Source organism: Ctenopharyngodon idella, chromosome 12 (assembly GCF_019924925.1).
Source record: "Ctenopharyngodon idella isolate HZGC_01 chromosome 12, HZGC01, whole genome shotgun sequence".
NCBI classification, from domain to species: Eukaryota; Metazoa; Chordata; class Actinopteri; order Cypriniformes; family Xenocyprididae; genus Ctenopharyngodon; species Ctenopharyngodon idella.
In genome coordinates, this window is record NC_067231.1 from 3,102,407 (window position 1) to 3,127,090 (window position 24,684).

General features: G+C 38.5%; 1 protein-coding gene across 4 annotated transcripts in view; it reads left to right on the plus strand.

The window, feature by feature from the left end:
• The first annotated feature begins 2,292 nt into the window (after positions 1-2,292).
• The window catches only part of LOC127523435 (testisin-like), a 118,594-nt gene continuing 96,202 nt past the window's right edge, over positions 2,293-24,684 (plus strand). For 2 of the 4 annotated variants that reach the window (XM_051914129.1, XM_051914130.1), the window contains exon 1: positions 19,092-19,230. In XM_051914129.1, coding sequence (XP_051770089.1) covers positions 19,186-19,230 — 45 coding nt within the window. In that variant the 5' untranslated portion in view covers positions 19,092-19,185. Of the gene's footprint in view, positions 2,357-9,028; positions 9,201-9,321; positions 9,597-12,620; positions 12,776-13,846; positions 14,082-14,329; positions 14,458-15,181; positions 15,461-19,091; positions 19,231-19,333; positions 19,467-24,684 lie in introns of those variants that run through there. The other 2 variants (XM_051914127.1, XM_051914128.1) reach the window with 2 other exon arrangements.

Here is a 24,684-nt window from a genome sequence, read left to right on the forward strand (position 1 = left end):
GATAACAAACCTGTTGGGCAGCACCCTTTAGTGTGCAGGTTCATGAAGAGCACACGTTCTGCTTTGCCAGTTTCAAAACTGCTTTGTCCCTGATGGGATTTGGTATTGGTACTTGATGCTCTTTTGATGTCCCCATTTGAGCCACTGGACAAGATTGAATTCAAAATATTAAGACGGTACCGCTGATATCATTGGCTTAGGCAAAACGCGTAAGTGAGATTCACAGGCTTTTGGTGCATTCAGCATGTATGCAGTTCATGCCCAAGGATGCAGGGGTAGTTCTGAAACCTAATCCTGCATTTATTCCCAGATAGTTAATTCTATCATTCCTCTTGAGTTGAGAGCTTTTTATCCACCACCTTTTGTTTCATCAAAGCAGCAAAAGTTAAACGTGCTTTGCCCAGTGCGTGCTTTATGCATTTACACAAAAAGAACCAGAGGGTTCAGGAAGAGTGATCATCTGTTTGTATCTTGGGTGAAACATTGTACGGGGAAGCCGATTTCTAAGCAGCGTTTATCGCTCTGGATAGTGGAGGAAATTTCTTTGGCATATTCCAGTAAGAGTCTTGTGTCCTGATCTGGTTTACATACACACTCATTAAGGGGAATATCAACTTAGTGGGCTCTCTTTAAAGGAATTTGTCTTACACATTTGCAAGGTTTTATAAACTGGATGTTACAGCTCAAACTTTAGCACATGCAGTATTGAGCGTAGGATCTTGAGTCATGACTCCTGACTCACCCAACCCTGGATGCGGTGACTGTGGTAGGCAGGAGACTTCGAAGCAAGCTATCTGGCAATACGGGAGACACCGAAACATATGTTTGAAAGAGAACAATAGGTTACTTGCGTAACCCTGGTTCTCTGATAGCATTAAGTGAGGTGTCTCACCAGATCACCCTCCTTGCTGTGCAAAACGAGGAAGAGGTGTGCTTGTTTTGAATGTTGTAATGACGTTGTGTCGCTCCTCTTATACTGAGGGTGGGAAGCCACTTCCAAAAAACAACGTCATGTCCCCAGTTGGCTGGCATAATGTAATAGGGCTTCTGAGGAATTCGTGGAAGGGGCTTATTCCATAGTTAGACACTTCACTTAATGCTATCAGAGAACCGGGGTTACGCAAGTAACCTATTGTTCAGTATTTCGAACTAATGTGTGGGTCTTTGACCTCAATCTCTACTAGGCCTCATCATCCAAACACGAAATGTACTGTGTGTTTTTGCCATATAAGGAACCGGCATACCTACCATTTTTTGTTGGTTTGCTGTATTACTCACCCCGGAGCACTTTAAACAGTCAGAAACTGCCTAGATACTGCGCCCGGATTACTAGTGAGACTGATCTGAACTCTGTATATAGTACACGCTGGACTGAAAGACTTATTACACTCACTCACATACACAGACACACACACACACACACACACACACACACTATTGTGGTGCTACAACATTGTTTAACTGTGCATATTCTGTTGTCTTGTAAAATACATAAGTTTTCTGCTGAACGCTGGACTAAAAGTCTTATTACACTCACTCACTGACACAGACACACACACACACACACACACACACACACACACACACAGGCACACCTACACACAGACACACACACACACACACACACACACACACTATTGTGGTGCTACAACATTGTTTAACTGTGCATATTCTGTCGTCTTGTAAAATACACAATGATTTTGTTTTGGCATTTATTATTGCTCCTCCTCACTGTTGGTTTTTGAAACAGGACATTTGTTTCCCTTATTTAGTGTAAACTTTACAGAGTAGTCAAGTGGAGCGTTACAGCTTTTATGTGCTGTAATATTTCCTTATTCAGAGGAGAGGTACACCTCAGATCTTTGACCATTTGACCTTTTGCATAGCAAAATTTTTTGCATGCTAAGGTTTATATTCAAATTCTAAAATCAGTGATGTACACAGTAATCCACTCCTAATGTGTGTACACTAACTGGATGGGTTAAAGAGGACAAATTCTGAGTTTGGGTAACCATACTTGGCCTTCACATGTCACTTTCACTTTCACGTTCATGTGATGTCATTCTGTATAATACAGATAAACCGATGTCATTAGTGAATAGAGAACAGACGTTGTCAGAAACAGCTGTGAACATATGGCAAGGTATGCAAGGGTTTTTCAGATATTATTTGACTTCTTTTGGTATAAAAATATCACTTTATATGATTTTTATAGATTTATGGCTATGTATTCTATATAATGAGTCATGATTGTATATATTTCTCTATGTATTTTCTCCTCCATTTTTAGAGCTAACTGAATCTGCTTTCATTACAATGGAGTATCTGAAGTATCTGATGCTGATATTTCTCATGAGTAAGTGTTTCTTAGTTTTTGTCAATATTTATAACAAGTCTGAAAGATTTTTCTTCATTATTTATACATATATTTTAGAAATTAATGCAAAGAATATAGTATATCTGACAATGGCAATACACCAACAGGTGCTTAAAAAGGGCAACTAAGCACAAAGAATATAACAATTTTAGATATTATTTAAATTATTTAATTATTATTATTTTTTAAATTATGTTATTTATTCTTACACATGACAGCCTAAAGTTTCTAAACTTCTAAACATATACACTGGAAGAAATTATTTTTTTTTTACGTTTCACAAGAGAATGCTATTTCAGTCTTTTTACTTAAAATTTTCACGTTTAGTTGTGTTACTGGCCATTACTTTATAATTGTTTGTGAAATTGACTAGAAATGTCTGAGTGAAAATTGTTTCTAAACATTTTTCAGGGTGGTAGCCTATAATAGGTCATCTGGTTGTACAGTTCATTGGTTGTTTTTTAAAGCATTATTGGTGTGATTCAGAGCGTTTTAAGTTTAAAAAACATTTTGAGTCCCCCTCTAGGCTTGCTGTGATAGTCTATGTTACCGGTGTTATATACAGTGTTCAGCCGCACACCAGTTACATCACTTGCCCACCGCAGCAGCAGTTCTTTCTCTAGTTGGGATTATCTCTTACAAACGTTCATAGTCTTAAAAATACTTAGCTGGGGAGTTTCTAGACTGAATGATTCTAAAACGACAGGATCTTTGGATTTATTTCGCTTCTTAGTCTGTAAGGAAAGAGTCATTGCTGTCTGATTCGCTCTCAGCTCCTACAGCAGAAAGCCCTAACCAGTTTTCCAGCCTGTCAAGAAGTATGCTGTGATCGACAGTGTCAAATGCAGCACCGAGATCAAGTAGTACCAGTACTGATAATTTGCCTGTATCTGTATTTAGGCGAATATCATTTATTACCATTATTACAATGTGCAGCATCCACCTGGATGATGCATCGGCAGCCAAATTGTGCCAGAACGCCCACCACACACCAGCTTATTGGTGGATAGGAGACAAAGTGATGAAGCCAATCATTATATGGGGATGATTATGAGGCCATGATGATGGACAGAGGCCAATGGGCAAATTTGGCCTAAATGTAGGGGTTACACCCCTACTCTTTTTTGAAGGACATCCTGGGATTTTTTATGACCACTGAGAGTCAGGACCTCGGTTTAATGTCTCATCCGAAGGATGGTTCTTTTTGACAGTATAGTGTTCCATATAGTCCCGTATATTGAACACCCCCTGCTGGCCTCACTTACACCTCTTCCAGCAGCAACCTAGTTTTCCCAGGAGGTCTCCCATTTAGGTACTGACCACGCTCAACCCTGCTTAGCTTCAGTGGGCAACCAGTTTTGGGAAACAGGGTGCCAGCTGCCAGCTCAATATGTTGCTTAATATGGTATTATCCAGATTGCTCTTTTTCAGGAGGAGCTTAACAACTGCGGTTTTCAGACTTTGCGGAATTTGGAAAAGTCCCAGAAAGAAGTGAGGCATTTACAATTTCTAGGAGATCTGATTCTAAACAGTTAAACACAGCTTTGAAAAAAAAAAGATTTGGGGAGTGTGTCAAGGGTGCAGGTTGAAGTTTTAAGATGCTGTACAGTTTCTTTCAAGATTTTACCATCAATTGCCTCGAAAACAGACATATTGACTAATTTCTGAAGCTATGGTGGAGTCTGTCTGACCTCAGCAGTACACGAGGACATGCTGATTGCCTTTCTGATATTATTGATCTTCTCAGAAAAAAGGCAGCAAACTCATTCCATTTGCTTTTGGAGAGCAGTTCACTGGAAATGTGACGAGGGATTTGTTAGACTCTCTACACTAGCAAAAAGAGTGCAGGTGTTGTTTAAGTTGCTGTTTGTAATATTTGAAAAAAAGGTCTGTCTAGCTGTGCCTAGTTCCACACTGAAAGCATGAAGGCTGTCTTTATAGATGTTATAATGTACTACAAGTTTTGTCTTTTGCCACATGCTAAGCTTTTCTGTATTTTCTTTTCATGCCTTGAATTGCTGTTGTGTTTTTCCAAGCTGCTTTAGGTCTGCCAGTCTTCTTTCTGACTTTCACTGGATCAATGTCATCAATAACATTCTTAACTTTTTGATTTAACGGAATCAAGGAGAAAATCAACAGAGTCTGGAGATATGCTTGGTGTCAAAGATATAGCCTTTATAAATAGCACACTCATTCTCACTTATGCATCTCTTTTTGACAGAGACAGATCCAGCTTCGATGGCAAGAGAGATCAATTTATCAAAGAAAATACAGAAACGATCAGATAGTGCTACGTCCTTGATGAAATGTTCATGTGACCCATACTGATAAGTAAATCTAGTTAGTTATAATTGAGACCAATAACTCTATTATGTACCGATTATAAATTACTTGCCTTGGTGTATGCTAATCATCTCAAACTTGTACTTCGAAAACGTGTAGAAGAGCATTAGCGTGCATTTACTGAGGGAAGATATATCCAAAATCATATGAGACTAATATGATCGATTATCATTCATATACAATCATATTTTATCTTTTTTTTTTATTTATAGATTTCTTTAAAGCATTCTATGTGGTGGAACATGAAATTATATTTACAACATTTAGAATGTTTGGTTTTGGAGAAGGGTTTTGCAAGTTTATTAAAATGTTCTATAATAACTTTTTTTTGTAACACTGGGTTAACTCAAAGATGAGGGAGAGCTGGATTCATATGCAAAAGCATTAAATAACAAAATAAACATAATTACAAAACCACAACAGAGACCAGAGAACAGAATGAGCAGCACCAAACGTACATCCATGTAGGATAGGACACGACAAAGAATACTAGAAAAACTGGAGTCTAAATACACAAAGGGTAATAGGCAAACAAGACACATCCGGGAAACTAATCAACAAGAAAAACTACAAAGGACTACAAAACAGTGCAGAACAGGAAATAACAAAAGTCCACACAAGACCAGGGGAACTGTCACAGAGACGAACTCCGTGGTTCCCTCCTCTGGCCATCGGAGGGAGCCATCACCGGAATTCTAACACACACGCATACACTTGCACTACATTTCCCATAAGCCTGTACCTTGGACTGATTACACCACCAGCTGTAACCCATAACCCGGGCTATAAAAGACTGCCACTCACCTCAGTGCACCACGAAGTCTTGTTTTGCCTAGGTGGACATTACTGAGAAATTTGACGATGACCCAGCACCCAGCACTACTTCACCTGCATCTGCTGGTTTCTCCTTCGTGGGGAAGAAGGACAGGGGTCTCCGCCCTTGCATCGACTACCAGGGTCTAAATGAGATCACAGTTAAGTTCTGCTACCCACTGCCATTGGTCCCCGCTGCACTGGAACAACTTCGCACAGCCAGGTACTTTACCAAGCTTGATCTCCGCAGCGCATATAACCTAATCCGCATAAGAGAGGGTGACGAGTGGAAAACTGCATTCTCGACGGCTACTGGGCACTACGAATATCTTGTTATGCCCTTCGGGCTGGTCAATAGTCCATCCGTATTTCAGGCCTTTATCAAAGACGTATTCAGAGACATGTTAAACAAATTTGTAATCGTTTACATTGATGACATTCTGATTTATTCAGATAATATGGAGGAACATATCACTCAGGTCAGACAGGTTCTTCAGAGGCTAATCCAGTATCAACTCTATGCCAAGGCGGAAAAATGTGAGTTCCACAAGACATCCACGTCATTCCTCGGCTACGTCATCAGCCCAGAAGGCGTTGCCATGGACGAGAAGAAAGTAACCGCCATCCTGAACTGGCCACGTCCCAATACACTCAAAGAGCTACAACGTTTTCTAGGGTTCGCCAACTTCTACCGCCGGTTCATCCGAAATTTCAATACCATAGCCTGCCCGCTAACCAGCATGGTGAAGAAGGGGCAAAATCGACTCAAGTGGTCTCCACCTGCCATTAATGCCTTCGAGGACCTCAAGGAGCGCTTCACCTCGGCTCCCATTCTCCACCATCCAGACCCCTCTCTCCCGTTCGTCGTCGAGGTGGATGCATCCAACACGGGGCTATACTCTCTCAAAGGCAAGGTAATCCATCTAAACTCTACCCCTGTGCATTTCATTCCAGGAAGCTCACATCGACAGAACGCAACTATGATGTCGGAGACCGAGAGCTACTGGCCATGAAAACCGCCTTCAAGGAGTGGCGCCACTGGCCGGAGGGGGCGACACATCCTTTCATTGTCCTGACCGACCACAAAAACTTAGAGTACCTACGAACTGCCAAAAGACTCAACCCACGTCAAGCCCGCTGGTCCCTGTTCTTCTCTCGATTTCACTTCACTGTCACCTACCGTCCTGGATCCAAGAACGTCAAAGCAGACGCCCTGTCGTGACAGTTCGAAGGTGAGAACCAAGCTCAAAGCCATGAAACCGTAATACCTGCCTCTCTTGTTGTTGCACCTATACAGTGGGATATTATGACGGAGCTGGAACAGGCCAATGCTGGGAACGAGATACCTCCTGACTGTCCCCCGGAAAGAACCTTTGTGCCCATGGAAACCATGCAAACCGCAGAGCAACTATGCAACTGGGTCTTCCGTATATATGGTCTACCAGAAGACATTGTGTCTGACCTGGGTCCCCAGTTCACCTCTCGCCTTTGGGCAGCATTCTGTCAAGCGCTCAGCATCAATGTCAGCCTCACCTCCGGCTATCACCCACAATCCAACGGTCAAACAGAACGTTTAAACCAAGAACTCACTCGCTTTCTCCGTTCCTATTGCAAACGACTGGTCCCGATACCTGCTGTGGGCCGAATACGCCCAGAATTCCCTGCGCAAACCAGCCACCGGAGTAACACCATTCCAGTGCATTCTTGGGTTCCAACCGCCATTATTCCCATGGTCTGGAGAGCCCACCAATGTTCCAGCAGTCAACGACTTGATGATCTGTAGTGAGGCGACTTGGGATAGAGCACACATCCACCTTCAACACGCTGTCCGCTGGCAGAAGGATCAAGCAGACCGCCGCCGTCCGGCTCCTCCGTACCAGCCGGGTCAATGGGTCTGGCTATCCACACAGGACCTCCGGTTGAAGCTCCCCTGCCACAAATTAAGCCCAAGGTACGTTGGCCCATATCAGATCACACATCAAATAACACCTGTTTCCTTTCGTCTCGGCCTGCCTAATCATTTTCGCATTTCTCCTACATTCCATGTCTCACTGCTCAAGCCTGCCGATGGTCCCAGCGAGGAGGGGGAGGAGAGGTCAGGTGATCAGGGCCCCCCTCCCATCCTAGTGGAAGGCGAGGAGGCTTACCAAGTTCGTGAGCTGCTGGACTCCAGGCGCCGAGGATGTTTACTTCAATATCTGGTTGACTGGGAGGGGTATGGCCCGGAGGAACAAACCTGGGTCAACTCGGATGATATCCTGGACCCCAACTTGGTGGAAGAGTTCCACACCAACCATCCGGACAAGCCTGCCCCTCGTCCTCGTGGAAGACCTCGGCGCCGCTTGCCTCCTCACGCCAGGAGGCGTTCGCAGAGGGGGGGCTCTGTCACAGAGACGAACTCTGTGGTTCCCTCCTCTGGCCATCGGAGGGAGCCATCACCGGAATTCTAACACACACGCATACACTTGCACTACATTTCCCATAAGCCCGTACCTTGGACTGATTACACCACCAGCTGTAACCCATAACCCGGACTATAAAAGACTGCCACTCACCTCAGTGCGCCACGAAGTCTTGTTTTGCCTAGGTGGACATTACTGAGCGTTTATACCCTGTCTGATTGCCTGTTGCTGACTATGTGTGACCCTGTTTCTCGACCCTTGCTGCCTGCCCTTTGATCCTTGCCTGGTTACTGTTCTGTGAGTGATATCTGCCTGTCCTGACTCTTTGCCTGTTATCTGACCACGATACTGCCTGCCTCTGTCAGAATCGTCACAGGAACACAGGCTGGGATTGTGACAAGAGACTAAAATAGTATTATAGTAAGAATATGTATAATATTATTATAATATTACAAATATGCGTAAAATAGTATATGGAAATTATTTAGTTTCTATTATGTTACATTATTACTTTTTTCAACTCACTATATTACTTTGCTGTACTGTAGATTTATTATTTAGATGTGTTTTTTAATCAATTCATTTATTTTAATCAATGTTTTATTTATGTTATTCAGTTTATTTAGTTTAATATTATTTTATTATTTACTTCTACATTTTACACTGTTTTTCTACAGACCCCGTGTCACTCCTTTGCAGTCCCTTGAGGTCCCGTCCCGTCATAGCCTATGGGCCTGCCAAAGCCTTACATTAAATTTGGCTGAATACAATTATGAGTCAACAATTTAGCCACAGATGGATTCATAGGATGTGATTATCAGCTTATTCATGCCCAATCAATGGGAGTATCTATCGCCTGGAGTATCACCAGTATCTAAAATACTAAAATGAGCAGAGATTCTGCAACAGTTAAATTGTGAACCACAAAGTGTTTCATCTTGAACATACTCACATTGTGTTTGACTTTTATTTCACTACTTCTCTCCTTTTACATTTTAGATGACACAAGAAAAGCTATAAAAAATAATGTGTTTACAGTATATAAAAATATCTCAAATTTGGTGAATTATTTACTGTTTACTATTCCCTTCAGCACAGGGCTGTGGGGTTTCCTCACTGAGCACTCGTATTGTGGGAGGTGAGGATGCACCTGCAGGGAACTGGCCTTGGCAGGTCAGTCTACACGTTTTTGACCATCACATCTGTGGAGGATCCCTCATCAGCCATGAATGGGTGCTCACTGCAGCTCAATGTGTTTACTTCTCGTAAGAACACAAATATATATGTATAAATCAAATAATCTGTGATTTAATGTGAAAGTGCATTTGTTAAAGAGTGTATTTGTTACAGAGATAACACAATGAGAGTCTTTTCTTCCACATTCAGACCCCCAGACAGTAACTGGACTGTTTATCTGGGCAGACAGAGCCAAAACATTTCAGTCTCTAACCCAAACGAGGTCAGTCGAGGAGTCCAATCCATCATTACACATCCAGACTACGACCCGGATCAGTTCACCAATGACATCGCCTTGCTGAGATTGAGTGAGCCGGTGAACTTTACCAGCTACATCAGCCCAATCCGCCTGGCTGCTAATGACAGTGTCTTTCACAACGGCACCACCTGCTGGTCCACTGGATGGGGAGAAACCGGCTTTGAAGGTAATGATCATCAGTTTGATGCATTGAACTACATGTAATCTGGATCATGTAACCAGATGAAAAAAATAAATAAAGTATAAAGTAAGTAAAACAAGTCAGTAGGACTTGTTATTGTACAACATTATATTTTAAACCTTACTCATTAAAATATTGGTAAAGTGAGACACTTTTGCCAATTTATTTTCCTTATACTTTTAATAAGAACCCACATACTGTAACCTGACATTACACCTTAATGTAAAACTTAGGATCTCTCTTACTTTAATCAGTAAGTAACTAAGAAAGTAAATAAATAAATAAATAAATACTGTACTAAATACATGGAAGAACCTCTTCTGACCAAATGCTAGAACAAGCCCCCTGACCAAAGTCCAGATTTTCTTCAGGCAGTACTGGCAAAATAGGATACAACATATAGGCTTACATAAAGATTACAGTATCCATGTGTTAAATCCACGTGTCTGATTAAAATGTCCATTAAGTTTAAACATTTACCTTTACCATGTTATTGTGTTGATTTAAAAATGTCTTGCTCCTTTACTTGATCATCTTAACGATTCTTAAGTAAATGTTATAAATTATCTGAAAATACTTTCGATATTTCTATATTGGAATTAATTCATTAAAAAAATAAGGTAACAGTTTTTTGTGTCCTTGTTACATGTTAGTCACTATAGTAATAACTATATACAGTATGATGCATAACTACATGCAAGTAACTCTAAACCAAACCTAATCCTGACCCTAACCCTATAGTAAGCACACATAGTTAATTGATATCACTCAGTACTTAAATATATATTATTTACACTGTAACAAGGACATCCTAAAATAGTGTAACCAAAAAAATTACACTGAACAAAGTTATAAACACAACACGTCTGTTATTGCCCCCATTTTTTATGAGCTGAAATTAAAGATCTAAGACTTTTTCTATGTACATAAAATGCCTATTTCTCTCAAATATTGTTCACAAATCTGTCTAAATCTGTGTTAGTGAGCACTTCTCCTTTACCGAGATAACTCATCCACCTCACAGGTGTGGCATATCAAGATGCTGCATGATTATTGCACAGGTGTGCCTTAGTCTGGCCACAATAAAAGGCCACTCTAAAATGTGCAGTTTTATCACACAGCACAATGCCACAGATGTCGCAAGTTTTGAGGGAGCGTGCAATTGGCATACTGACTGCAGGAATGTCCACCAGAGCTGTTGCCCGTGAACTGAATGTTCATTTCTCTACCATAAGCCGTCTCCAAAGGCATTTCAGAGAATTTGGCAGTACATCCAACCGGCCTCACAACCGTAGACCACGTGTAAACATCTTCACCTCCAAGATTGTCTGAGAGCAGCCACCCGGACAGCTGCTGCAACAATCAGTTTGCATAACCAAAGAACTTCTGCACAAACTGTCAGAAACCATCTCAGGGAAGCTCATCTGCATGCTCGTCGTCCTCATCGGGGTCTCGACCTGACTGCAGTTCGTCGTCGTAACTGACTTGAGTGGGCAAATGCCCACATTCGATGGCGTCTGGCACTTTGGAGAGGTGTTCTCTTCACGGATGAATCCCGGTTTTCACTGTACAGGGCAGATGGCAGACAGCGTGTATGGCATCGTGTGGGTGAGCAGTTTGCTGATGTCAACGTTGTGGATCGAGTGGCCCATGGTGGCGGTGGGGTTATGGTATGGGCAGGCGTATGTTATGTACAACGAACACTGATGCATTTTATTGATGGCATTTTGAATGCACAGAGATACCGTGACGAGATCCTGAGGCCAATTGTTGTGCCATTCATCCACGACCATCACCTCATGTTGCAGCATGATAATGCACGGCCCCATGTTGCAAGGATCTGTACACAATTCCTGGAAGCTGAAAACATCCCAGTTCTTGCATGGCCAGCATACTCACCGGACATGTCACCCATTGAGCATGTTTGGGATGCTCTGAATCGGCATATACGACAGCATGTTCCAGTTCCTGCCAATATCCAGCAACTTCGCACAGCCATTGAAGAGGAGTGGACCAACATTCCACAGGCCACAATCAACAACCTGATCAACTCTATGTGAAGGAGATGTGTTGCACTGCAGGAGGCAAATGGCATCTAATCAGCATCTTGATATGCCACACCTGTGAGGTGGATGGATTATCTCGGCAAAGGAGAAGTGCTCATTAACAGATTTAGACAGATTTGTGAACAATATTTGAGAGAAATAGGCCTTTTGTGTACATAGAAAAAGTCTTAGATCTTTGAGTTCAGCTCATGAAAAATGGGGGCAAAAACAAAAGTGTTGCATTTATAATTTTGTTCAGTGTATGTAAAATTTACAAATATCAAGTGAACTTTTACTTTTTATCTCAGATATATTCAACCCTTTTTTTACCATTGTTTTTCCCACCATGGTTGTGAATTGAGCTTTGCCACATCCTTCGATCTGACCTCATCGGCTTAGAAATAATTTTGACTAATTTCATAGACTGAAGTAATAACAAAAGCACAAGTCAGCACTTCATGAATGACATTTGGGACATTTTGAGATTATTTTTCATGGAATTTGTTTTCTGTTATCCATGAAATTAAAAGTTCTTAAATATCTTTTGATGGCAAGATTTGCAACATTTATTTTATTATTATTATTATTATTATTTAATCTGTACTGTAAGTTTATCTGTTGCACATGTGTCAAATAATATGCACTTGTTGCTAATTTTAAAGGGTTAGTTCACCCAAAAATGAAAATAATGTAATTTATTACTCACCCTCATGTCGTTCTACACCCGTAAGACCTTCGTTCATCATCTTTTCAAGAATATCTATTGATGGCGCTCCGAACCACTGATTCGATTTTTACCATTTTTCTTACACTCTACTCATTTCTGGTTATTTTATTATTTTTTAAAAGACTCTTAATTATTTCCTTTTTATAATTAATTTGTTAATTTATACAGGATTACATATCATACAGTGATCCATATTTTCATCAGATCAAAATCCTGTTTTCTTGATATGACAATTAGGCGCTGAGTCCAGTTCTGGAACTCTGCAGGAAGTGAAAGTAAATGTGGTGGGGAATAAGGAGTGTGACTGCAGGTTTCAAGACATCCAATTTTGGGATGTAATCACTCCAACAATGATCTGTGCTGGAGGAGAAACAGGCAAAGGAACATGTTTTGTAAGTTACAACAGTTCCCACAACATTCCTGTTTGTGATTGAGTGACACACTTTTCAAGGGGTTTCTTGCACAGCTATGAAGCAGTTTCAACATGACCATATTGTACCTTAATATCATTTAATATTGTACCTTAAATAGCCTAACACTTGTGTAGTCAAAGCTTTGTATGTTCCATATAGTGTTGCCAACTTCAGAAAAAGAAAATAAGGGACAATCGTGGTTCTTTATAGGAAAATAAGGGACAGAATAAGACACAGACAAGCTAAAAATGTACCACACAGTGTATATCACTTCAGCATCTGCAGTAAAGTATGTGTATAAAAGATCTAAAAGGTTCTCAGACATAAACATATTTGGATCATTTTATGTCAAATCAACCAAATTTAAGAAACTTTACCCGCTCAAATTTTTGATTTTCTTAATTTTTTTTTCTGAAGAAACACAAACATAAATGAAGAAAGCCAACATATTAATCTTTTCACACATAATAAAATATTCAAGCTGACCCCCAGCGTGAGTTTTTTTAAGGCGACCATTATTTTTAGAACGTTTTACCTTATTTCCATGGCGACTCATGCTTGTCATGTGATACACCACAGCCACAATAGTATGACAGATGTATCGCTTTTATTCTGCTTTTCATATTTTATAAAAACATTTACAAACTTGTTAGCTATATCATCAACTACCTGATATTCTGATTCTCAAATACATAAGTGAATGTGTTTTGTTGTTTAAAAACCTTTATAATGATCATGTTAGCTGATCTATAAGGCACAATGGGCACCACCATGTTAGTTTGCACCACAGTTCAGAGAATCGTATCTGTCGGATTTACAACACGTCAATTCCTCCAATTCTCCCAAAATAGGTGAAAGTAAGTGGCCATAATTTCAGCGTTACAGTCAATAAACGGGACAAGGGAGGTCACGTATGGACAAATCAATTAGGCCTAATATACGGGATGTCCCGACTAATACAGTCGGCATCCTTAGTTCCATTTAGCTCAAGTGGTATCTTTCAAATTAATATATTTTTTGTGAATTCAAGTTCCTTCTTTAATTTTTTAGGGAGATTCTGGTGGTCCATTACAGTGTGAGCAGGATTCTGTATGGATCTTAGCTGGTGTCACTAATTTAGGGATTTCTTGCTTTGCTAATAATACACCTGACGGTTATGCCAGAGTATCTGAATTCCAAAACTGGATCTTGGAAAATGTTAATGGATCAGACATTGGATTTGTGACTTTTAAATCTGATGGGGAAGATAAGGACAGCAGCTTCCTGTGCAATGGAGAAGAGACAGGTAAGAGTGAAAACAGGGAACAAATTGGTTCTATACGTAAGTGAATGTAATAGCTAACTTGAAATAAAAATCAACATCAAAAATCATGCCAATTTTAAGTGTATGTGCATCAGGTCCATGTGCTGTCAGAGGCTGAGACAAAGTAATAATATGGGACACTAAGGCCCGGTTTCACAGGCAGGGTTTAGATTAAGCCATATATATATATATATATATATATATAAAATAAACTATATACTTATATATAGTTTCAGGCCTTTTCTACCCATTTGGAAATGGAGACATAGAGAATCCCTCTGAAGATGATGGAAGCTCTCCAATAGTATTCTTGGAAAAGCCCTTTGTATATTTTGGACGTGTTTATCGACAGACTTATGTAAGCACATTGTCTTCATAAATTGTGTGTAGTATGTATTTGTATGTACAGTGTATTCAGAAGGTATTCACAATTCACTCCATAACACACAATGACAAACCAGGTTTGTGAAATCTGTGAAAACAAATTTATTTAAAACTGAAATATTACTCTGACATAAGTTTTCAGAGCCTTAACTCAGCTGAAGCACCTTTAACAGCGGTTAACAGCCTCCAGTGTTTTTGGCTGTGATGCAAAAAGCTTTGCACAAATGGATTTAAGGTCTTGACATTTTTAATATTAGACAATTAAAATCATAATTTTGAAATAATCTGTTGAATGGATATATTTCATTATCTCAATAAGAATAACAAGAATGACATTCCATTTTTTTCAGCTTTTAAACGAATTAATCACTCAACCATTCAATCTTTCCCAGTTCTTACATGGCCTTTTCTTATATTTTATTTATAATGTTATTTTTTTTATTATTATTATTATTATTATTATTATTAATAATTATTAAAACAGCCAACTGTTAAAACTGTTTTAACGGTGTTAAACTGCATTTCATACATGTTCCAAACAGTTGTAAAATTGCAAACCTCATATAAAATGAATGTGAAATAAAACAAATCATATACTGTCCATTTGTTGAAAGAAAGCGACTTTAGCTTTATAAGACCTTCAGTCTATATTTTGTACTGCCAAATCTCTTTATAATATTGTTTTATCTCTTCTTCAGGTTCATATCAACGGGCATTTGACATTTGATGGGCCTCTTTCAGAGCCAGTACCCAATTATTTACTGTCGCAAGTCAACAGAGACATTATTGCTCCTCTTTGGACAAACATGGACAACACTGTGAATGGAACCATCTCCTATCGTCAGGTCACCAGAGGTGGACTCTTACTAGCAGCCTCAAACCACATAAACCAGTATTTTCCCAATCTGAACTTCACTGCCTCATGGCTATTCATTGCCACTTGGGATAAAGTACCATACTTTAACAACTCACAATCGGTAAGCTAGCCTATATGTTAATGGTCAAAGTCTTTTTGATTTTTTGTGTTCCAAGCACTATTTAAATAATTTGGGGTATATCGATTTAATTCCAGTATGTTTTGGTGTCTCTAAACATACACAGATGACATTGATTGATTAGAACGATCAAGTTTAATTTTCTCCTACATGTTTTTATTTCTCTAAGAATGCAGGTAAACCCATGTTAGGCCAACATAACTCACCAAACTGTTCCAAACAAAGATAACTTTTAACTATAGTTGTAAAACAGAGTAAAGGTGCGGTCAGATTTTGTTACGTATTCCCGGGTTTGTTTAACCTTATTTTTTGTTATTTGGACTTTTGGGTTACTTTTAGGTTACTTTTAGGTTACTACACTACAACATGTGGCACAGGAAACTGGAATAAAACAGGGCAGACCCTGTTTTATTCCAGTTTCCTGTGCCACATGTTGTAGTCCTGTGTAGTTTTCTTTGTTAATTAGTCTTTGATTGTTCCCAGGTGTGTCTTGTCAGCCTATTACCACTAGTATTTACCCCTGGTATTTAAACCGTTGTGTTTCCCATGTTCTTTGTCAGGTCTTGTCCCTCTATGGATGTTATGCATTGGATGTCTTAGTTCTGTTACTTTGTTCATGGTTCCCTATAGCCACTTTTCCACTGAAATTACCTGGAACAATTTGTCCCAGGAACCTTTTCCCCACCAGACCTGTTGCTGTCTGTGTTTCCATCATGGTCTAAAGTACCGTGAAGATAGTCCGGTGACGTAGGACTGCGCGTGACTATCCAGTTCCCGCTGGATTTCGTACTCCTAATATAAGCTTAATAAAGCCTGAACCTTGTCATCAGTCCATTGGTTGTTATTTTTATACTCCATTGTTGATTCGAATAGCAAACAACTCACCGCACCACAACTGCACGCACCGTAACAGACTTTTAAAAATGGTCGTTGAAATAAAATGCTGCGTGGAGTCAACCAATCAAAATGCTGTGTGAACTCAACCAATCAAAATGTTCAGCGTCCAAGTCCCACCCCCGAAGTTCAGGAACTTCAAGTATTACCCCGTGAGCAGGGGGAAATTTTTACCCGGAACTTCATTTAGACCCTGGTTCCTATGGTCAAAACACACCGAGTCCCTAGTTCCTAGGGGAAAGTTCCTGCAGTGGAAATGCGGCTTATGTTTTGTTTTTTGATCCCTGGTTCTTTGTATTTTGTTTGATTTATTAAACTCCACTACATTTGGATCCTCTCACCACGTTTCACCAACGTAACACATTTACTATTACTTGGTGAAATTTCACACGTGAAATCCAGTCATTCTAATAGGAATCTATGCAATCTAGAGTGATTTCGCTCATTTTCAAGTTGGGCACACAACAGGAAGCTGACTGGTTTGAAAATTACTTCTGTGAGAGCAGTGCATCGCTACGCTATTGACAATAGACAATAAACCTTTTTTGCCCACAAATTTTGCTTAAAGTCCCCTGTAGTCAATAATTTCATCCCTTAATTACATATTTAAATGTAAAATAAAAACATAAAATACATGCCTTAAAATAGCTTGAATGTAATGCTACACCCTTGCGTCATTTAGTATCTGGGGATCTATGAATATGCTAATTAGCCCCGCCTCCACTCACACGCACGAGCTCAGAGATCCACTCGGTCAACTTACTGAGGTAAACGCTGCACAGTGGTATTGTTTTTTACAACATCGGACATATGACGGTAATTAATATGATTAGCCTTTTGCTTGACTATTTTATCAAACAGCTAATAATGTGTTGCTAATGTTACACAAACCATGTTCCCGTTCTTCATCTCAGAGTCAGACAGCTGCCTTCTAACAATCAGTATCCTTAGAAACGCTTTGAACAACCGTCAGAGAAAGGCAAATAGATCATCATAACATCATAATATAAATCATACACCCCCTATATTGCTAAATCTACCCAATTTTTATATCAACAGTAAAATATACCAGGATAACCTGGCTTCTTGAGACTCCCCTGCTTCAGAGCCATCATAGTTAATGATAAGCTAAAGTCCGCCGGCATGTTGACGTGATTAATTAAAAGGTAATTTGTGAAGTCACAAACACCAGTGATTTTAAACTGTCTTTAGATTACTGCAGTTTTAAAGAGAAAATACTCAACAATGATGTTGACTTATGAATTTGCATGTTTTTTTCTTAAAGCATATTAAAAAAAAACACACATAGACATATAAACAACATTAAAAACTTGATTTTCACCACAGGGGGACTTTAAATGTCACTTCAATAATTTTGGGTAAAAGAAAGAGGATGTAACATACAGTCCCCTGAAGGTGAGCTGAAGAACCCAAGTGCAGTTTATTAGAACAAAGTAGAAAAACATAATCCAAAACAGGCTTGATTTGACAATGACTTGAGATGAACATGAACATGAACATGAACATGAACTCACCAACAGCAAGCTAGAACATCAAAGCTAGACAAGAGACATCGGTGACATGAGGGCTAATTATACACAAGACTAATGATAAAACAAGTCACACCTTTGAACACAATCAAGACAATGACCCAATGAGAAAACAGAACTGACAATCACCTGACTTGAACAACCAATGAGAACACGACACAATGACTAAGGGCCTTCATGGCATGAAACATGAAGGCAAGAGAAGAACATGACAAACAGGAACCATGGCTGTAAGAATTAATACAAAATAAAGGACATGACAACCAAAACCCAAAACCAGCCGGATTTACCGCATGACAGCGATCACACGTGTTTCGTGTTTATTTTCACACATTCAGTTCCACTAATGCTCACAAATTTGTATTTTTATAACAGTTAAAGCTCTTTTCATGTAGTCGCAATGTTATATTGTGTCATGTTTCAACATAAAACTGATAAAAAAAAAAGCAGACCTCACTTCATTGATATTTAAATAGTATAGGCTTATGTTGAACTTTATTCTTGTAAAAACAGGCACTGTAAGCAGTACATAAAGTATTGAATAAAAATGTCTTTGAAACATTGGTGTATTAGTCAAATATTGCAGTTATTTCACTTCAGCTGTGGTTAAGTATGCAAACGCAGCGCGAGTGTCACTACGGGAAGCAGAAAGTGTCCGGCTTCACGTCTCCGTTTTTTCATTCTATCGCTGATCAGTTGCATTCAGCCGCAGCCGATGTCGAACACACCTAATGATTAAGGGAACACATGGCATGAAACATGAGGGCAAGAGAAGCACATGACAAACAGAAACTATGGCTGTGAGAATTAATACAAAATTAAATACATGAACACAACCAAAACCCAAAACCAACCGTGACAGAGGAAAGCTGTTTATGTATATCAAAGCACAAAATAGGAAGATAAATATCTTTTATTTAAGACACTGCAGAATTAATCAAGCATAAAAACAGAATTGAAGACTTCAGATGCAAAAGCCTCTAAGTGGCATCTGAAATTTTCTTATAAAATGAGCATTTTTATCAACCTTACAATGAAAATGACCTATTAATTTGCCATTAAAGTGAAAATACTGAACCTAAACATATGAGCTTGATAAAAATACTCATTTTAGAAGAAAATTTCAGATGCCACTTAGAGGCTTTTGCATCTGAAGCCTTCAGTTACTTTCTGTCTACGAGCCATAAGGATAATGTTCTTTTTCTGTAACAGAGTTCATCTTTTCAAATTGTTTTGGTCTCTGGTGGCTCTCTGTCTTTTGTCATGATGAACTACGGAAATGTCTCCTCTACGGATCAATGGTTTCAGGTTAGAAAGAATTTGAACCATATCTTTGAACTTTGCCATTAAGATATTAAAGAACGATGTTCGCTGCAAAGTTTTTTTAATGATGATAGATTTCTTTACTCAGGCTGGCTATGGTACAATAGACTCAACAAATTATTCCTCAATCCCTGTGCCTGATGAAAATAAGCTGTCCAACTCCAGCAATGTCAATGTCCCGGGACGCTGGGCATTCCGCGTTGATGGTGGACCTGAAGAGGGTAATCCTTTGACTCTGTGCAGTGATTTTTTTGAAACTATGTACCACATCTGAACAAATCAGACCAATTACAACTTACAAAAGAATTAGAAAATCTTCATGATAAGTGTAATAAGTATGAGTTTAAAGCCACTGTAAGCTGTTGGAATACCATGCATACAATGTCCCTAATACATTCTGTACAGTTTAATTTAGGCATTTTTGCAGTTGGGCTTTGTTAAAACACTCAACCATTATAACCACTAAATAATTTACAATTTAATATTAGGATGTTCTTTTTTCAACGGCAGGAATTTTCTACCCATATGGAGATGACGATATAAAGAATCCTGCAGAGGATTTTGGAAGTTCTCCACTGATCACCCTGGAGCAGCCATTTGCCTACTTTGGGCTTGTTTATAATCAACTATATGTAAGCAGCATCGTCACATTCATGACATTGTACACTATCTTAGTTTTATTGAAACAACATGAGTAGCTTTATATCCCACACAATGTTAACTGAAAGTCCAGATGATTGAGCTTTCACTGTTTTGGTCTCAAAACAGGTGAATAACAAGGGGTACTTGACTTTTGAAGGACCTTTTCACCAGCAGTATCCCGATAATTTTCCTGCATACTCGACTAGAGACATCATCACTCCACTGTGGACAGACATTGACATTACACATAGAGGAACCATCTCTTACCGACAAGTAACAGATGGTCATCTCTTAAACCGGGCCTCTAGAGACATAAACCAATATTACCCCAACCTGAACTTCTCTGCCTCGTGGGTTTTCATTGTGACATGGGATAAAGTACCGTACTATGGATTTCATAGGAGGACAGTAAGTCTCTTTTTGGTTAAATTGAACCATGACAGAAATTCAACTGACAGAAAAGGAAACGGTATCCCATGTTCTCTGTATTTATGTAGTAATTCCCTTTATCTTCCAGGAGTCGACCTTTCAAGTGGTTTTGGTGTCTGGCAAAAACATGTCATTCACACTCATGCATTATGGTCCGATTTCCCCGGCCATATATCCTGTTATGGTAAATAATTTGAAAAAGACACTGAAATCAAAATAAATTATTTTTATCATTATGATAAGTGTTAACTAAACTTTTTGTCTTGTTATTTGATTGACAGTCTGGATATGACACAAGTGATTTAACTGAACACTTTACAATTCCTGTCTCTGACACCACAAACCTGTCGTACACAAGCAATGTCAACGTCATGGGTCGATGGGTATTTCGAACTGACACTACATCAGAACACAATGGTACTGTTATTTAATAATTAAAACACATGGCATTTATTGCATGTCATGTTTAATAGTAGTTTATCATTCAAAACATGTAGAACAATTCAATGGGCAATTAATATATTGTGAACAGTTAAGAGTTACAAATAAATGAAAATGCTGTGCTGAAAAATAAACATGTTTTCTTTCAGGACTGTTCTATCCATTCAGGAATGGGCACAAACTTCAACAGAATTATGAATTTGAATTGTATTTGCAGACACCATTTACTTACTTCGGGCTCACATACAGCTATATTTATGTGAGGACACTCATTAATGCAACTGTATTTTGACTTTCTTAAGCAATTTATCACTTATACTAACCATTAAAAGTATTGTTTTATTATCTGTTACCTCAAACCCCTTTTAGGTTTACAATAATGGATTTCTTACTTTTAACCGGCAATTGTTTCCTTCAAGTCCACAAACTCTTCCAGCTTACACAGATATGGACATTGTTGCTCCACTATGGACAGATATTGACAACAGTGACTTTTACTATCAAGAATTCAGTGGCATCCGAGTACTACAGCGAGCTACAAATGATATACGTCAATATTTTCCTCAAACGAATTTCATTGCCGACTCGGTTTTTGTTTTAACTTGGGATAATGTGAGATATTATAACACTTCAGCAGAGGTAAGATTTTTTATTTCATTATTTGTTTTTAGTTTTCTTGTGACTGATAATTTGATGTTATGTTTTTTTTTTTTTTTCTTCAGAATTCCTCTTTTCAAGTACTGCTGATCTCAGGTTCTGGTTTGTCATTTATTGTATTTAATTATGGCAGTATTCCACAAACTGAGCATATTGCAGTGGTGAGAAAGCTTTTCAAAGCCCTGTATTTTTATTTTAAAATGTAATAACTTTTGCAATATTCTGGACTGTTCAAATGTATTTGTAGAGATATAATATAACTGTTTTACAGTAATGTGAGATTTTTTAATGTGTAGAATTAGCTACAGCTCCTCTTATCCATAGACATGTAACAAACATATTTGTAATCATTATTTAGGCTGGATATGACACTGTTGATTCAACCAGTTATTATACAATTCCTGTGTCTAACATCGCTAACCTGACCCACTCCACAAATGTCAATGTTATGGGCCGTTGGGCTTTTCATGTCGACACAACAAAATTTGGTAATACTTTTTTTCTGTCTTCCTCTAAACTTTATTCACTTTTAATCTATGTACTGTACCAAGGCCATAACATGCAATGACATGTTTTTTCCAGGTTTGTTTTATCCAACTGGCTCTTCGGTTTCTCAGAATCCCTGTCAAAGTAATGCAACCTCACCAGCTGTGAACTTGCCGTATCCTTTCTTGTACTTTGGACGCAAATACCAGAACATATATGTGAGATGTTATGTTAAACACATTTCATTTAAAGTACATTGATGTATTACAAGTCATGTTGCTTCAGTTTAATCTTCAAATCTTCACTATAGGTCAACAATAATGGACATTTGACATTTGATGAACCATTTCATGAAAGACTGCCCAAGGCTTTCCCTGCCAACTCTACTAGAGACATTATAGCTCCACTCTGGGCAATGTTTGACTGTAGTGTCAGTGGAAGAATCTCATACCGGTTAGTAACTCAAGGCCGTATTCTGGACCAGGCGAGAAATGATGTCAAACAGTATTTCCCTCAGTTTGGGTTCTCAGTACATACAGTCCTCATTGCTACTTGGGATAGAGTGCCCTACGTGAACAACTCTTTGACGGTGTGTAGATCGAATGGTTACGGTAATCTTCTTAAACCAAAGTTTAGTATAAATGTAGTCAGAGACTGATATAGTTTTAAATGGATTGCATATATATAGCATAATTTTGTTAAATGAGTTTTGTTTAAAGACAATTTATGCAGTTTTTTCTCATTGAAACCCAATGTTTTTACTTAACGTTTCCTAGGAATCCTCCTTCCAAGTCGTTCTAGTCATTTGCAGGACTCTTTCCTTTGTCATAATGAACTACGGAAATATCTCCTCAACTGATCAAAGTTTTCAGGTTGGACAGAAAAAGAATGTTGTTACAAATCTTTGAGGCTCAGACCTCAAATAAATGTTGACTGGCTGATTAATTATTATTATTATTATTTGTTTTGTTGTTTACTCAGGCTGGCTATGACACAATAAACTCAACAAATTATTTTTCAATTCCTGTGACTGATGAAAATAAACTCTCCAACTCCAGCAATGTCAATGTACCGGGACGATGGGTATTTCGTGTTGATGGCGGGCCTGAGGAGGGTAATGTCACTGTTTAATATGAAGAATACCACATTGTTTGATAAATAGCCATGAAATATAACATGGAAAAAATTTAGTGATTATAAAATTTCCTCCTTCAAAACTTTAAACACTCATAATGATACTATTGGGAATATTAGGAATATTCTATCCGTATGGAGATGTAGAGGATGAGAAAAACCCACAGTGGGATGATGGAAGTTCTCCACTGATCCCCTTGCTGCAGCCATTTGTGTACTTTGGCCATGTATATGACAAAATATTTGTAAGAAGCATTCATTAATGGCATTCATTAAAATATATTCCACATAGATGATGTTACTTGAAAATCCAGATAACATATTTTAATCCTACAGGTGAATAATAATGGAGACCTGACCTTTGATGAGCCACTTTACCAAAATGATCCCTATTATTTTCCTGCATGCTCGACTAGAGACATCATCACTCCATTGTGGACAAACATTGATAATAGTGAGAGAGGAACCATCTCTTACCGACAAGTATCAGATGGTCCTCTCTTGAATCGGGCTTCAAGAGACATAAACCAATATTTTCCCAACTTGAACTTCTCTGCCTCGTGGGTTTTTATTGCTACATGGGATAAAGTACCGTATTATGGAAACAGTGAAGCAGTAAGATTTTCTTTTATTGCATAATATTTTCATTGACCTGAAATTTATGGTATATCCAGAATGTTGCTTGTATTAATGAGTAAATCCCTGTCTCTTCCAGGAGTCGACCTTCCAGGTGGTTTTGGTGTCTGGAAAAAACCTGTCGTTTACACTCATGCATTATGATCAAATCACCTCCACCTATGCTGTAGAGGTAAAGCAGTGTGGGAAATGCATTAATAGTTTATGATCTTTAGTAGTGTAAAATATTTTTGGATTTAATGGATTTTGTGTGTCTGTTTTCTTCAACAGTCTGGATATGACACAATGTGCTCTACTAATTTCTTTTCAATTAATGTTTCTGACATCACAAACTTGTCATACACAAGCAATGTCGACGTCATGGGTAGATGGGTATTTCGTGTTGACAGTTCATCAGAAAGAAATGGTAAATATGTGTCTTAATGAAATGTGCCATTTACCTCAATTTCTCATGTCTAATTTTATAATGTCTCAGAACATGCATTTGTTTGTTTCTTTAAATGGTGTGTGTAGCAGAGTACAGATATATATATAACATCTGCCTCTGATTTGTTTTGCAGGATTTTGTGACAGAACTGACCCTCAAGGTACATAATTTTATACTGACAATTTGTTTTCTAGTTACATTATATTAAAATAATTTATACCTCTGTTTTTGGTGAAATCATTGTGCGTACAGATTTATGGCAGAATGTACATTTAATCTGGCACGTGTCTGTCAGATTTTTGAATGCAACGTCCCAAACAACAAATGATATTTTTAACTTTAATCATTTTAATTATTATTGTAGGTGAAATACCAGGGTGCTGAAAACCCTCCACCATATAGTGAGATCTGCTGTTTTGAAACTTTTGAATTCACATGATTTGTGCATAAGTCTTTGTTGGTGGGTTTTTTCCATCCAAAATTTCAAAAGATTAACTTATCAATCACTTAATGTACTCAAATTTTTATCTTTGATTTTTATTATTTATTGAAATATGTGTTATGTATATGTTTAAAGTCATCTTATG